Consider the following 15,332-nt stretch of genomic DNA (forward strand, 5'->3'; position numbering starts at 1 on the left):
AAATAAATTGAAACATGTGCAATGTTTATAAAAATTATTGATGTTGAAGGAAGTCATTTTCAAGACCTTTTTTAAACTATTCCAGTTATGGTAATATCCGTTTCTATAAAATAATGAAATAAATATACAAAGTAATAATTAAGAAAGTTTCGTCATTAAACTTTCATAATTTCAGTGCACAGCAACTTTCTGAACACGCAGTATTTTTATATTACTAGATTTTAAAATCAAACAAACTTTTCTTTTAAGATAGGTCTTGCATTTTTACATTAAAATGGTAAAATTTTGGACACCAACAAAACATTATTAGCTGCAATAAATTAATTAATCATTAGAAATAATTCTTTTTTTTTAAATATCTGAACATATATCTTATTAATACTTACTTGTTGGCGACTAGGATGTTGATTTTCATAAAACCACCTTTGTAACTTTGGTAGTTCTAACTCAGGATCAAAACTGGTTCTCATTCGTGTTTTTTGTGTTGGATACTGACTTTGTACAGTCTGGAAAAGATGATTAATTATTCAAAATTATTTATTTATGATATCAATATAATTTTAATTTTAATATAAATTAACTGTTTTATATTTTCATCATATTTATAATAATAACTAATTTCAGTAATTGTGATTAAACTTACACAACTTCTCAACTTTTTTTACTTGATTGAAAAAGTTTCATAAAAGTGATTCACGTATTTTTCCATATTCATACGTGTGGTAATTATAAATGTGAATGAGCATCATTTAATAACATAAACTTGCAAAAAACGACTTTTGCGAGTAAAGGCACACGATAGCTGGTTAATGGAAGTATGGTAATAGAATTTTTAAGTTTCAGGGATGATTATCAAAATCTTTTCCCATTTGTAAACACTTCGCTTTTTACTCATTTGTTACAACGCATAAATAATTTTTTTTTTTAATTTCCCCGGCTGCAGTGATATGTGCTGCTATAAGAGGAAAGTATGTAATAGATTGGTAAAAAAAATCTAGAAAAATTGGAATTTTTTTAAGTGGTTTGCCTTAAGGTGAGATTAAAAAAATTTTTTAACAAAAAAAAAGGTTTAAATAAATTATAAATAATTTGGAAAAATAATTTTATTCCAGTGTTCCCAAGTCCAAAATCTATTTTTGTCAGACGGATGTTAGTGCCTAAGTTCGTATGAATGCTGGTTTGTATTTGGTATAATAACTCCGGACCCCGCTGACTAATTCTCTTCAAATTTGTTAAACAGATACTACCTTCAAGGAGAAAAAGGAATTCAATATTTTCAAAAAGTGGAAAAAGGGATAGTGTGTTTATCCGAAATATAATTTTAAATCTTTACTGGAGTACTTAAGCAAAACGTTTTTTTTATAATATATTTTAAGTTTTTTTACGCAAGTTTACAAATTACAAAAATATTTATTTAGTATTCACTCCCTCCCCAAAAAACGATTTTATATATTTTTATTTTTTTAGCTACATCTTGCTTCCGGAAAGAAGTAAATGGGAGTTTTTTGCATTTCTATTTTGAATATCAATAGGCCTTCAATTCAATGTAAAAATTGTTTTCCCATTTCTCTCCAATGGTTTGGGGTTAAAAAAATAGTTTTTTAATAAAAAAAAAAACTTATTTTAAATTTAAATCCATCTTGTAAGGACCCATTGCGTATAAAACGTAAAAATCTTTATTTCTTGATAGCCCTTACTCTTTATTACGTTTTGAAAAAAAAAGAATTAGCCCAATATTTTCTCCTCTTTCCTAGAAAATTACAATTTTATTTAAAATAATGGTCGTAACTTTGTATTTTTAAACAATTTTAAAAATATATTTTTTACATTTTTATCACCACTTGGGAATTTATTAGAAATTAATTTTAATCGAATGCTTTCCCTTGAATATGGGAGTCCCCGAAAATGAAAAAAAGAAATTTTTTTGTCAGAAAGACACAAATTAGCCAGAAATTCTTTTTTCAAAATTGAATTTCATAAATTGAACGGCGTAGCCGGGAAATTTAGCAATTCACTGCCGACTGTAAAAGATGAATTTTTATTTAAGAAGAACAGCATACAGATATTTTCGCAGAACGCTTATCGCTGTTTAGCAAAGGCTTCCCTTCCTTCTACAAATGAAGATAAGAAATCGCCTCAAAAATCAATAACAATCCAGAATCCCATAAATAAGAAAATATATTGCTTCCAAATTTCAAATGAGAAACAATTTTCAAGCGACGGCTCATAATGATCCTTAAAGTTTGTGTTATAATTATTATTCGTGTCATGCAGAACCTTTAACAGTTTGTAAAAAAAATTCTACTTTCTTTGCGGAGATGGTTCAAATTAATTTACTAATTGTTCATCTATAAATAACAAATAAAAGGTATCATTATTTTTAATAGTCGGTTACAAAAAAAAATGGTTGATAATAATATTTAAAATAAAACTACTCAAAAATTTTCTATTTTACAATATTTATCACTTAACTGATTAATTTTTAATATATAAGTAATAAAAATGGAATATTGATATAAAAGATTTTGTAAGCAACTACATAAAAAAAAGATGTGAACATTCATGAAAATGTTTAATCTTTTAAAAACATTAATAAAAGCAAAAAATTCTTGAACCCAAATTTTTTACATTTTCAGTTAAAAAGTTGACAACATAGTTGTAGGACTTTCCCGTCACGCGGAGTTTTTGTGATGCACGGCTTGCACACACAACTTAATTTAAAATATTTATCATTTTATTTAAATGTAATATTTTTTGTTTATTTAATTCAATGATCGTAACTAAAGCGCTCGCGGATAAGTAATTCATTCGCATGGGTGTGGCGGTACTAGCGGCCACTTCAATTATTTTTTTACACTTTAAATATTATTCATTTATTTAATTCTACCGCTCACCTGTGTCGTATCAATGTAGCAGACGACTACACAAGCTGAACGTTAGTGCTACACTAGCGCTGCTTGTGGTGAGAGGAGGTACTATTGAGGCAGTATATTCACTTAACCACTAGATTATTTAGAGTATTTTATAGGGTGGGTGCGACTTTCCAAAAACGTGTTTTGAAAATATTATTTTTTAATTGTTAATAAATGTGCCTATGAAAAATAAGACCTTAATTATGCGAAATCTCGACATACTGATAGTGACCTTGCTGTTCAGCCTCACCCTCTTGACCTTTTAAGTGTAAAATTTAATGGCATCAATGCCCCCCATATACAGAAGTAATCTGACCAAATTTGGTAAAAATCGGTCCAGTAGTTCTGGAGACATAAGAAATGCGACACTGAACACACACACACATAAATACGAACATCCGGAAAATTTTCATCCAATATTTTGCTTTTCTAGGCTCCTTGGTGTGAAAACGTCAAGTTTTGGTGAAAACCGCATATGCCCAAATTGAACCGATTATAATACTTTCCCTTCTAAAGCTATAAGTATGCGACAGCGCTAGACGGGAAAGTAATATAAAATAATAATTTGTTATAATTTTTAATAAAACAAATTGTTTTTTAAACGAAATTATTTCATGTTAATATAAAAAAAGCGTTTCTGAATCCAGTGAGTTTTTTATGTGAGATTTTACTAACTTTAAGTTCCTGCATGTGTATATGTGGTGTGTGTGTGTGTATGTTTTTTTGTGGTGTTTGTGTGACTCCACAAAATCTGAATAAGAGCAAATAAAACAAGTTAAATGAAATTTGGATTATACAATGTATTCTGCTATCTCAGAAAATATACATGGTTTTTTTAATTGATATCGTTGCTTTAATAAGCAAGCTCATACAAGCAGAAAAAATAACAATTGAAAGAATACCTGAAGAGCTGGATGTACTCTGTCTTCATTTGTTTTTTCTTGCTTTCTTGTAGGGTCAACTTCCATTGGGGGTGGAGGTGAATTCCAGCAGATCTGCCTAGGAGGTCTAGGAGATAGTTGCTGGTTCAACTGTAACGACCACCACTGATCAAATTTGCGGCGCACCTCTTCCGATGGTTCGGACATTGCCATTGGACTTGCTTGGTTTCTTACAAGTTGAGATAGCGTTACCTATTTTATGAACAAATAAATTTAAACAGAAAATCTTTTACGTTTAATTAGTATAATAATTAAATCAATATTAGTTCAATTTTAATTGAATATTTAAAAATAAATATAATATATTTAATACTGTTGAGTAACTGATTAATATAATCTTTAATATTAGGAGGAAACGATAAAACTACCGACAGTAAATGTAGGTAATCTAAACTATTGATAGAGAGAAGTTAAGCTTATCATTAATGTTATTCAGTAAGAACTGAAATACCACAAACTCTTAAAGAAAATAAATTCTATAAATTTGTATGTATCTTATAAATTTATATGTAGTAAAAACTCATGCCTGGTAATACACATTTATATATAATATAAATATAATATATAATATATAACATTCATGCAATTATATATAAATGAAAGGAAAAGTGAAAAAACATAAAAGAAAAGAAAAAAAAAACACGAGAAAAGGCAAAAAAAAAAATGAGTACGGGTCTTGTTAAAAATATTCTTTTGTTGAAAGGTTTCTGCTATGATCATTTATCGGTAGCTTGATTTGGAATTAATATAATCTATTAGCTTATTTGCATCTTACGGTTTACTCCATCTAGATTCCAGAAAACTTTAAGTACTATGAATAGGAATATTATTCGTCATTAGAAAAAAATTTCAATTAATTGCTACAAGAATATTAGTAAAAATTAAAGGAAAAAATATAGTATGTTACATGAAAATATTCGTAAACATTTAAAAAATGTATTATATATTTATTTAGCCTAGTAATGTGAATAAATGTACTAATTCAGATTAGATATAATTAAGAAACAGAAGAAAAATTGCTAAATAAAATTTGTGGGGTACAGCGTGTAACTCCAGTACTGACATACTTGAACGGTTCCAAACAAAAACACTGCGGTAAATGCTCAACATACCCTGGTACAAAAGTAATAGCCTTGTATATAATGTCCTTAGCTGCTAACCGTTCGGCAGGGAATCTCTCTCGTCAGGCCACGGTATCAAAATCGTTTGGATAGGCACCCGAATTATTTGGCGGTCAATTTGTTAGATAATACGATCAGTGATTTTTCAAGATTTCTGAGAAACAATATTTTTTGTTTGCCTTATCGCTTCAATTAGGTGACTTTATGGTCTGGCCGTACGGAGTGCTCCTCTATTCCATTAAGTCACAAACCGCTGGGTCTGTGGAAACTCAATATTATTTCAAATACATCCTATTTACTTATTGTTCTATGAACAGATTGTAAAGTCGCTGTGTCGTTATAAAAAAAAAAAAAAAAAATAAATAAACAAACTTGAAATAAAATAATTAAAAACAAAAATAAAATTAATTTCATAAAAAAAATCCCTAATACATAAAAAAGTAATCCTTTTTCGGTTCTTACATTTTTTAAAATTTCTATTATTTTTAAATTGGTGTTAAATTAGAAATTGTTACGTTTTTTCAGTCTTTAATTTGGTATCGATTTCAAGAATAGAAATTTTGAAAAGAATTTTTTAAAAAAATTATCGGTTTAATTGATATTTAAAAGGGAATACATATTTTTTATTTTTAGTTTAAAAAAAGTGGTAGTTGAAAAAAGTATAAAAGATAGACAAACAAAAAAACTTTGCCTGTTTAAAAGAAGCCTTTTGCAAGAATTGTAAATTTTGATGATAAATCTACGTCTTGATAACAAAGAAAAGTACAGTGTAACGGAAAAGGTCTTAGCCTGAGCGTATTCCAGAGAGTCTTAGCTCAGGCTAAGTTATATTTTTACCTTGTTTTAGCTGGACAAGTTATATTTTTACCTTAATTTATCATGTCAATTTTCCTGAATTTTGCAGAGTAATGCTTTTAATGTCATAATAACACCAGGTAATATAATTATTACATTATAATAATTCAATATTAAGTAGTAGTAAGGAGAAAATAAAAAGATTTCTAATCGTTTATGTAAGTGAATAAAGCTTTTCTTTAAACCAGTCTTCCATCTAAATTAGTAAGAAGAATTCTTATCAGTGGACCATCAGACGAACTTCTTCCAAAAAAATAAAGAACAATCTCTATAAAGTGCTGATCATGCAATTATATATAAATGAAAGGAAAAATGAAAAAACATAAAAGAAAAGAAAAAAAAACACGAGAAAAGGCAAAAAAAAATGAGTACGGGTCTTGTTAAAAATATTCTTTTGTTGAAAGGTTTCTGCTATTATTTTTTTATCTTTTTCTCTTATAACCACAGAAATGCATTACAACGTGGAAAATGAGGTGAAGAAAATTTTAGATGAAAGATTGATACATATGCCGGGAATAAAACCAGAGACCAGCTGATTTAGTCATGTTGACTGCTACACCAACTGAGCAAACATAATTTTTTATACACTACATATAAAATACTTTTAAAACTTTATTTTTAATTAATCCTTATATTATTTTTAAAAACGTTTAACTATATTTACTTACTAATGGTACAACTTGTTGGCCAGCTGCATTTTTTTCCAAAGAAATAATTGTTTATTAGGAAAGTATGTCAGATATCTGTTGTACTATTTTTAATATGCATGAAGATGTTTAAACAATAACACAATTCTATACCTTTGTATAAATTATTTATTTGGTCATCACATCATGCAGCTTAGAAATAACTAAAAACCCTGTCGACATTTTCTTTAAAAAGAAATGTGAAATTAAGATTTACATTATTACCACCTACTAGAACCCCTCATATTAGACACACCCATGTAATAAAGTTTTTTAAAGGGATGACATGTAATGATTTTCTTTAGAGAATATAATAATATCTCAATTTTTTTCTGAGTACCACGTACCGATATTTCTGCATTTTACTTCATAAAAATAAAATAGAAAGGTGTCGAATGCAATCATTGCTTTGCCATTTTTCAAATAATATTTTATTTATTACTTCAATTTAAAGATAGGATTAATTTATGGATTTTGTAAATCATAAATTATGTGGAAGAAAGCTTATTATTTAAACATCAAAGGAGTTTCCTCAAAAAAAAAAAGAAGAAAAATCGCAATACAGTGCTGATCACGTGATCATACATATAGGAATGGAAAATCGGAATAGTTGAAAACATAAAATAAAAGAAAAAAGCTGACAACACAGTTGTAGGACTTTCCCTTCACACGGCTAAAGCCGCTTTCCGGGAAAGTTATGCAACTGCGGTTTGTTTCTTATTCACGGCTTACACTAACAACTTAATTTAAAATATTTATCATTTTATACGAATATAATATTTTTTCCTTTATTTAATTCAACGATTCTAACTAAAGCGTGCGCGTATACGGTATTTAATTCGCGCGGGTGTGGCGGTAGTAGCGGCGATGGTCGGCACTAACTAAACTAATGTAATTTTACTATTTATATAGAAAAAATTTCGCTTGTGAGGTCGGCAGGCATGTGTAGCCGCAATGCTTAATGCACCAAATATCGGGTCAACCGGGCGATCGAGTTCGAGATGTGGCCAGATGAGTTGTTTTTTTACACTTTAAATATTATTCATTTATTTAATTCTACCGCTCATTTGTGACGTCAAAACATAGCAGACGACTACAACGATTATACGTCAGTGCTACACTAGCGCTCCTTGTGGTGACAAGGGGTTCTATTGACGCAGTATGCCCACTTAACCACTAGTTTAGAGTATTTTTTTGGGATGGGGTGGGACTTAAAAGTTTTTTTTGCAAATATTGTTATTTTTTAATTGTTACCAAATGTGTCTAAGATAAATATGACCTTAATTAGAGGAAATCTCGAGATACTGAGGGTGACCTTGCTCTACAGCCTACTACCTACTTGACCTTTTAAGTAGAAAATTTAATGCATCAATGCCCCATATATTATCTTGGTATTATGACCAAGTTTGGTCAAAATAGGTCCAATAGTTTTGAAGATATAAGGTGATTTAGAGGGAGGATTTAGAATACCGGCTAAAACCACCTCCCTTTCGAACAGGACTTGGCCTGGAACCGTTTTACATATTACTTCAGTGCCGAGTCCTATCCTAGCCTAAAAAGGCCGCTACCTAGTTTTCATCTGGCCAGGACCATTCAGGTTGCCCTTCTTGGCCGTGAGAATGCCCCTGACGAATCGGACCACACTCTTCCAGCTGCTCAGATCCCGGCGCATCATCGCAACCCCATTTGGCTCAGTGCTCCAAAATCCGCCTCTACTGTCACTCGATCTGCCGCCCTCCGTTCACACTTGAAAAACGTGTGCTCGGCGTCGTCCCGTACACCGGGGCAATAGAGGCAGTTGGGAGAATGCGCTTTCCTTATGTCATGGTGATAAGCGCGGAAATACTCACGACTCGTTAAAAACTGGGTCACGTAGAATTCCACCTCTCAATTCTGCCGCTCTGTCCACGGTCTTAACAGACGGTTGTCTTACGGCCCATTGTCCTCTGGTCTCGCCGTCTCAGGTCTTTTGTCAGGCGAGAAAAGTGCGAGTCCGTTCCTCCCTGGAGATGGCCTCCCGGTCTTCGCCTTCTCCGCCATCTCCTGTAGGCCGCCTGGCGTTCCCTTGCCTAAAAAGCAATAGGTATAACGCCTGTAACCATCAGAATGGCAGGCTCGCAAACCGTCCGATACGCGGAAGCGACGCATAAGACAGCGTTGCGTTGCGGAGCCGCTTCCGGTTTTCCTCAAATCTTAACGCCAGGGCCCACACTTCTGTCCCGTTTAACAGGGCAGAATGCACCGTGGCCATCAGCAGTTGTCTTATGGCCTTCGGTCCTCTGACAATCACCATGAGCCAGCTGAGAGTGATTATGGTCCTTGCGGCTTTGTCGGCGGCTGGTCTTTCTTATTGCCGCTAATTTCCTATCAGTCTCTTCTAGTTTCACCCTTACCGGATTTGTCTTAGAGTTTAGGCATAAGTTCTTCCCTTGGTCTTTTTACGAGGATAGTTTCTTTATGATTCTTCCTCTTTTTCTTGTTATTGCTGCTCTGAGTGTTGCCTCTGGAAGTTTTGTTGCTCCTTTGTAGCATATTATAATATTAATAATAATAATAAGAGATTGTTATGTAATAGCAAGAGATCATACATTCATTATTCATAAATCAATTAATAAGTTTGAAAGTTTAATAAGTTTGATTTATAAATACTGAGTTTTCTTCATTAAAGAATAAATAGTTAAAGAACCCAGTGATTTGTGATGAGGAATGTGCGATAAAACATACGCATAAATACATAACCAAGTTCATTACCGTAAAATTCTACTGCTTACCGAATCTCTTAGCTTTGCTATGTTATTTCAACTAACCAAGAATATTACTATAGCTTATATTGGTTGATAGTAAAAAAAAAAAAAACAAACTAAAAAGCTGAAGTTCAGAGTTTTGTCTGGTGTTGTTCGCGTAGTATTTCGGCTATTAAACAACGATTATTGAATTTTGCCTAGCAAAATTTAATTTATAACTAATGAAATAAGTTTTAAGTAATTATTTTAATTCACTTTTTAACAAATAAATAATTGACTGCATTATAATATTTAAAGGAAAAAATATGCAATTGCAGATTCAGTTATAAATCACAAAAGCGATAAAAATGTAACGTAATGGAAAAAACTTTTAGTGAAAAATGAGTACTTATCATTAAGGAAAACAAAATCCTAATGTAATGTTTCAAGGTACTGCTTCAGAAGTTGCTAAAACTGCAGAATAGACGTGTAGTTATTTTTCAAATAGAGATGGAAATTTGGAAAAATACCATAATCCATACGGAATCCGAAGAAAAATATTGTAAGATTCTGATTACATTTGTTAGAAATATTAGACATTTTGTTTTTAAACTTTATGAACAATCCACTTCTGAAAATTTTTCAGACGGTCCATCATTAGATCAAACCTCACCTTAGAAGAACATGATAAGAACATTTTCCTCTCTGTACTACAATGTTATTTATTTTATATAAATATATCTTTATATATTCATTATTCTCTTACAGAAGATTTTTCTATTGGGTATTAGAATGATAACATAACGAAGAATTATAATTTGGAAAAAAATTTATACATAATTAGTAAATTAAATGAAGTAGAGAGTTCCAATATCTTTGTGATTTGTTGAAAATATTCATTTATTCATTAAGAATGGGATGGCTGATTTAGGTGATAAATTGTAAATTTATTTAAGGTTTGTAACCTCTCATTATTTTGTCTTATATTCAATTATGACTAGAAAAAAAAAATTTTTGAGATTATGTTTCTGATTTTCGTACTCACATCGCTTTATTATAAACATTGAAAACTTAAGTTTGTGTCGAGCCAACTTTTCGCTGCTGTTTATACATGTATTTCTAAATTTTGCTGTAAAATGAGTTTCTAATTTACTTGATATTACTAACTCTAAATGAGTTTCTCATTTTACTGTGTTGGAAGGAATGCTACAGTGAGGGAGTGCATTAGTTATTTTTATTAAAACTAATATCTTTATAGGAGTAGCAGCTATTAACCGACTGAAATGCAGTACTGTATATCATTAGTAGTCACATAAACTAATTTTTGTAATATGAATAATATTGATAATACGTCACAAGATTGTAACTCAACTATTCTCTTCATACTGAAACTAATCAGAGCTTGGAGTCGGGCTGTATGTCGCATTATATTTTTATCTGAGTTTGAAGCTTAATAGCTTGTTTCATAATAACGATAAAAATAAAGGGACTTAATTTATTACACAATAAATTTTTTGTTAAACTAAGCGATTTCATGTTATTACTGAAATCTCTCCTCAAGAAACTAAAAAAGCCGGTTTTTATGCCTACTTTGTTAACAAAAAAATTTACGCTCATATGAAATGAAATACCTCAAATACATCTTCAAATCCTATATAGCAGTTAATTATTTTACAGTTAATTCATTTATCGACGCGAACTTACTAGTGGTGTTTCTTTAATTTAGTAAAATTTTATTAATAGTAATAATTCAGTTTTAAAAAGGATTAATTTATTATTGGAATAATACAGTAATTACTAAAATATAATAAATATTAATAGTTGTTAAATATCTTGAATTTTATTAATTAATTAATAATTAAAAACAATTAGACTTACTTATATATGAATTTAACCCGACTGAAATAAATATTATTTTAAAACTCATTGATAACTAAAAAACGTTGGTATTAAGATTGTTAAATTTGTGGAAGGACCATAAAATAATAATAATTATTTTAGAATATTTTTCTGGAAAGATTAGAAATTCCTTTAGTTCTTCTTTTAGTTGTTGAAGGAAAAATCAAAAAATTATTGAAATATAGTTGGGTACGTAACGGAAACAAATCTTCAAAAATTTTCCACGAATTGTATTTGTCTATTTTACTGTGTCCAACTTAAATAATTTTTTTTTGAATATTTATGATAAGATTGAAATTTGAACTTTAATAAATATAAATACTAGTTCTTTCAAAAAAAAAAAAAAAATCATAATTTTATTCAATTTTTATTTAAAATGTTTTATTATTGTTCTTACAAGTATTTTACGTTTTTTAACAAAGCTAAAAAAAGTCTAATATGTAGATCAGATGAATTTTTAAAATTACATCGTAATATATGTGATTAATAATATATTTTTGTTTAAAAATTTGTTTGCAATTAATCAGAAATAAAAAGTTCCATCCGAATTATCATCTGAATTTTATAGGCTAAGATTAATTCACATACTTGAGACTCATAAAAATTCAGAGACATTATGTGAAAAAATGTAGAAAATAAAAATTATAAAAAGCTCACATCAAAGTTGATATGCTTTTCTGACATTCATTATTTACTTTTATATAATGGGGAATAATGATAATGAAAAAAATCAAAAAATCCATATTTTCTACTATTTTCTGTTCCCTCGCCCCCTGAATCACTTCCCCAAAAAATTCGTTGGTTTGTCTACATTTACTATGTTAAATGGGAGAGAAAAAATGTATTGAAAAAATGTAAAACCAATAAAAAGTCACCCAAAAATTATTTTTTTGGGGTGGGAGTTGAATTATAAAATTTTATTGTAATAAAATGTATATTAATATTATCAAAAGTTTAAATAAATCAAAAAAGTTATAAAAAATTAACAAAAACCTTTTTTTAAATATAGACTCGAATACTGCATCTAATTTTTGTTGTTTGCGCTATTACTATGCTTACAGACATAAAAAAATTCAGTTAAAAAATTCAATAAATAAAAAGATAGCTTTTTCAAATTTGGAGGAAGGGGGAGAATTAGAGGGACATATGTTTTAAAAAGGTGATAATATAAGCATGTACTAAGCTTAATATAAAGTGGGGCTATATTTTTAAAATTATAAGAAAATTGACTCCAAAAAAAAATCAATTCCTTCCTGGAGATATTGATTCCAAACTTTTACCAACAAATTGCTCCATATACAATAATATCCAGCCAAATTTCATAAAAATTGGTTAATCCAGTTAAAAGTTATTAAACTAAACACGTCAATATTCGTATGTACAAACATTACCCCCATTTTTTTGTTTTTTGGAGATCCTGGGTCATGAAACGTCGAGAAATGGTAAAAAAACAGTACCCTATTTTTTTACTCTTGACTATTCCTTTACTTCCTATAGAATAGCTCTAGAGCTATGATAATCAGTTTAATTATTTTGAGTAAATTTATGAATAATGTTCAGGTTTATGATTACTAAAATTTGAGATTAATGTTTTTGACATTAAATTATATTACACGGTAGCATTTTTAGCAGTGTTGTGTAGCTCAAAAATCAATAAAAACTGTTATCATTAGTTCACGAATATATTTTCTTGATATAAATTATTACTAGGTTAAAAAAATAATTTTTAGATTTTTTTTTTTCAGTTTACTTTCTTATTCGTAACCTTCAATGTAGTTGTAATCTATCCAAACTCCATATGGTGCATTATGCATACATTCCCTCAGTATTAATAATGAATAATATTTTTGGGAAATTTGGTTGAATCTAGAAGAATATTTAAATTATGTAAGTGATATTTAAGTATCTTTGCAGATTGTAAATTGAAGTTTCTCTCGTAGGATATATTTAAAAAAGTTACAAATGTTAACTGTTTCCGGTATTTTTTAGTCATTGTTATAAATTTTACATACAAATAAAGATCTATTTGCAAAACCTAAAGATAATGTATAAATCATGAGTCAAAATTATTTTTTTTAAAAACATATTAATATTTATAATACATTATCTACGACAAACTAGGCGATTAAAAATAACATTAATTTTTTAAGAACCCTGAAGAATGAACTATGTTTTTCTTTTTTCTGTTTAGCCTCCGGTAACTACCGTTTAAATAATACTTCAGAGGATGAATGAGGATGATATGTTTGAGTGTAAATGAAGCGTAGTCTTGTACATTCTAAGTTCGACCATTCCTGAGATGTGTGGTTAATTGAGACCCAACCATCAAAAAACACCGCTATCCACGATTTAGTATTCAAATCCGTGTAAAAATAACTGTCTTTACGAGGACTTGAACGCTGGAACTCTCGATTTCCAAATCAGCTGATTTGGGAAGACGCGTTCTTCACTAGACCAACTTGGTAGGTTCCTGAAGGATGAACTACTGATGCTAACCTTAACTTAATCAGTATATTCAAACAATCGACTGGAGTGAGTATATGTACAATAATCAATGATTCAATTCCAACTGATTAATCTATTTTTATTGTTCAAAATCTTTTACCCACTTACTAATTTTTCTCTCGCAAAACAAAATTAATTAATATAAAAATAATTTTTACGCTCGCAAAACATACAATAGTACATAAATACTCGATCAATTTCAACAGCACCAAAATATTAGACAAAGAATAAAATACATATAAAAGGACCACTCTAGAAATGATATACTTCAAGAAAAATACAAACGCTGTCAACAATAGAACGGACATAGCCGGATTGAACAACATATGTTAACCTAATTTAAAACATTATATTTATACTGTAAATTTAATTTTAAGAAAAATAAAGTTTAATGTTTGTAATTTTTGAGAAAAATATGTGCATTGTAAAGGTTTCAATACACAGGAAATAACAATCAGGTTTTATAAAGAGATACATCGTATAATTATCTAAAGATAAGATAAGTCACCTGAGGAAGCTTAGAAAATTCTAAGTGAAACGTAGTGAATTTAATTTATAAGTTTGCATAGTTGATTGGTTAACACAAGAGATTAATAAAGATAATATTTTTAAGTAAAATATGTTTGTTTTTATATTTAATTTATATATATATATATATATATATATATCTGATAGCATGATACCTAACAAATTCAGCCTCCTTAATCTTTTAGGATTACATTTAGAAACAAAATATGCAGAACTAGTAAATAAACCTAAATAATACTTTGTTTGCCAGCTGAATAGCTTTAATCTACTCAATAAACATTTACATAAATGACAACTTTACTTTTCAAAGCTCTTTTGGTGTCTTTTAATATTTCTCATAAAATTGCCAAGTGTAAAAAGTCACACACAATAGGCGAAACTCTTATCTTACCAGCAACTGCTGATAATGTTTCCACAATGTTCGGATATGGCTTTGCACAACAACTAAAATCCATCCCTCTTTCTAACGACACTACCACGACGAATATCAGACATTTTTGAAGATCTAAATGAGCAGTTAATGAAAAACTAAAATAACCTATTTTTGGCCTCAAGTTGATGAAGCAACTGATAAACACAGACAGTCTCATTTATTGGCTTATGTCAGATTTATTGCTGACTAAGACATTCAAGCAGAAATGGTATTTTGTGAGCCATTTACCACCAAAACTACTGGAGAGTGCGTTTTTAAGATTATTGACAACTTCTTTAAGGGAAATAATATTCAATGAGAGAAATGCATTGGGTTATGCACGGGTTGTGCCCGGACTATGACAGAACAATACTCTGAAATACAAGGTTTGGTCAAAGCTGTTGTCTCAAACGTCAAATAGAACCATTTGTTCACAGAGAAGGACTTGTCTCGAAAGAGCTGAGTCCAAACTTAAATGAAGTTCTTCAAGTTATTGTTACAACAATAAATTTAATCAAAACACAGCCACTTCAATCAAGGCTGTTTACAGTATTGTGTGATGATAAGGGTTCAGAACACACGGAATTACTATTTCACACTGCAGTTTGATGGCCATCGAGGGGAATATTTTAAATAGAATATTTGAACTTGGTTATATAAGTTATATAAGTGTTTATATTTTTAAGAGATTGCAAACAACCTTCAGCAGAATTGTTCTGCAATACAGAGGTCTTTTTCGAAAAAACAAAA

At 29.6% G+C, this 15,332-nt stretch overlaps 1 protein-coding gene across 1 annotated transcript in view; it reads right to left on the bottom strand.

Annotated features, from left to right (window-relative positions):
* The window catches only part of dve (SATB1_N and homeodomain domain-containing protein dve), a 217,457-nt gene that overhangs the window by 16,867 nt on the left and 185,258 nt on the right, over positions 1-15,332 (bottom strand). Inside the window, exons 6-7 of the mRNA XM_075381353.1 lie at positions 3,815-4,045; positions 387-506 (exon numbers count right to left, since the gene is read on the bottom strand). Of these exons, the coding sequence (XP_075237468.1) occupies positions 387-506; positions 3,815-4,045 (351 nt within the window). The remainder of the gene's footprint in view (positions 1-386; positions 507-3,814; positions 4,046-15,332) is intronic.

This window comes from Lycorma delicatula, chromosome 1 (genome assembly GCF_047948215.1).
Source record: "Lycorma delicatula isolate Av1 chromosome 1, ASM4794821v1, whole genome shotgun sequence".
NCBI lineage: Eukaryota > Metazoa > Arthropoda > Insecta > Hemiptera > Fulgoridae > Lycorma > Lycorma delicatula.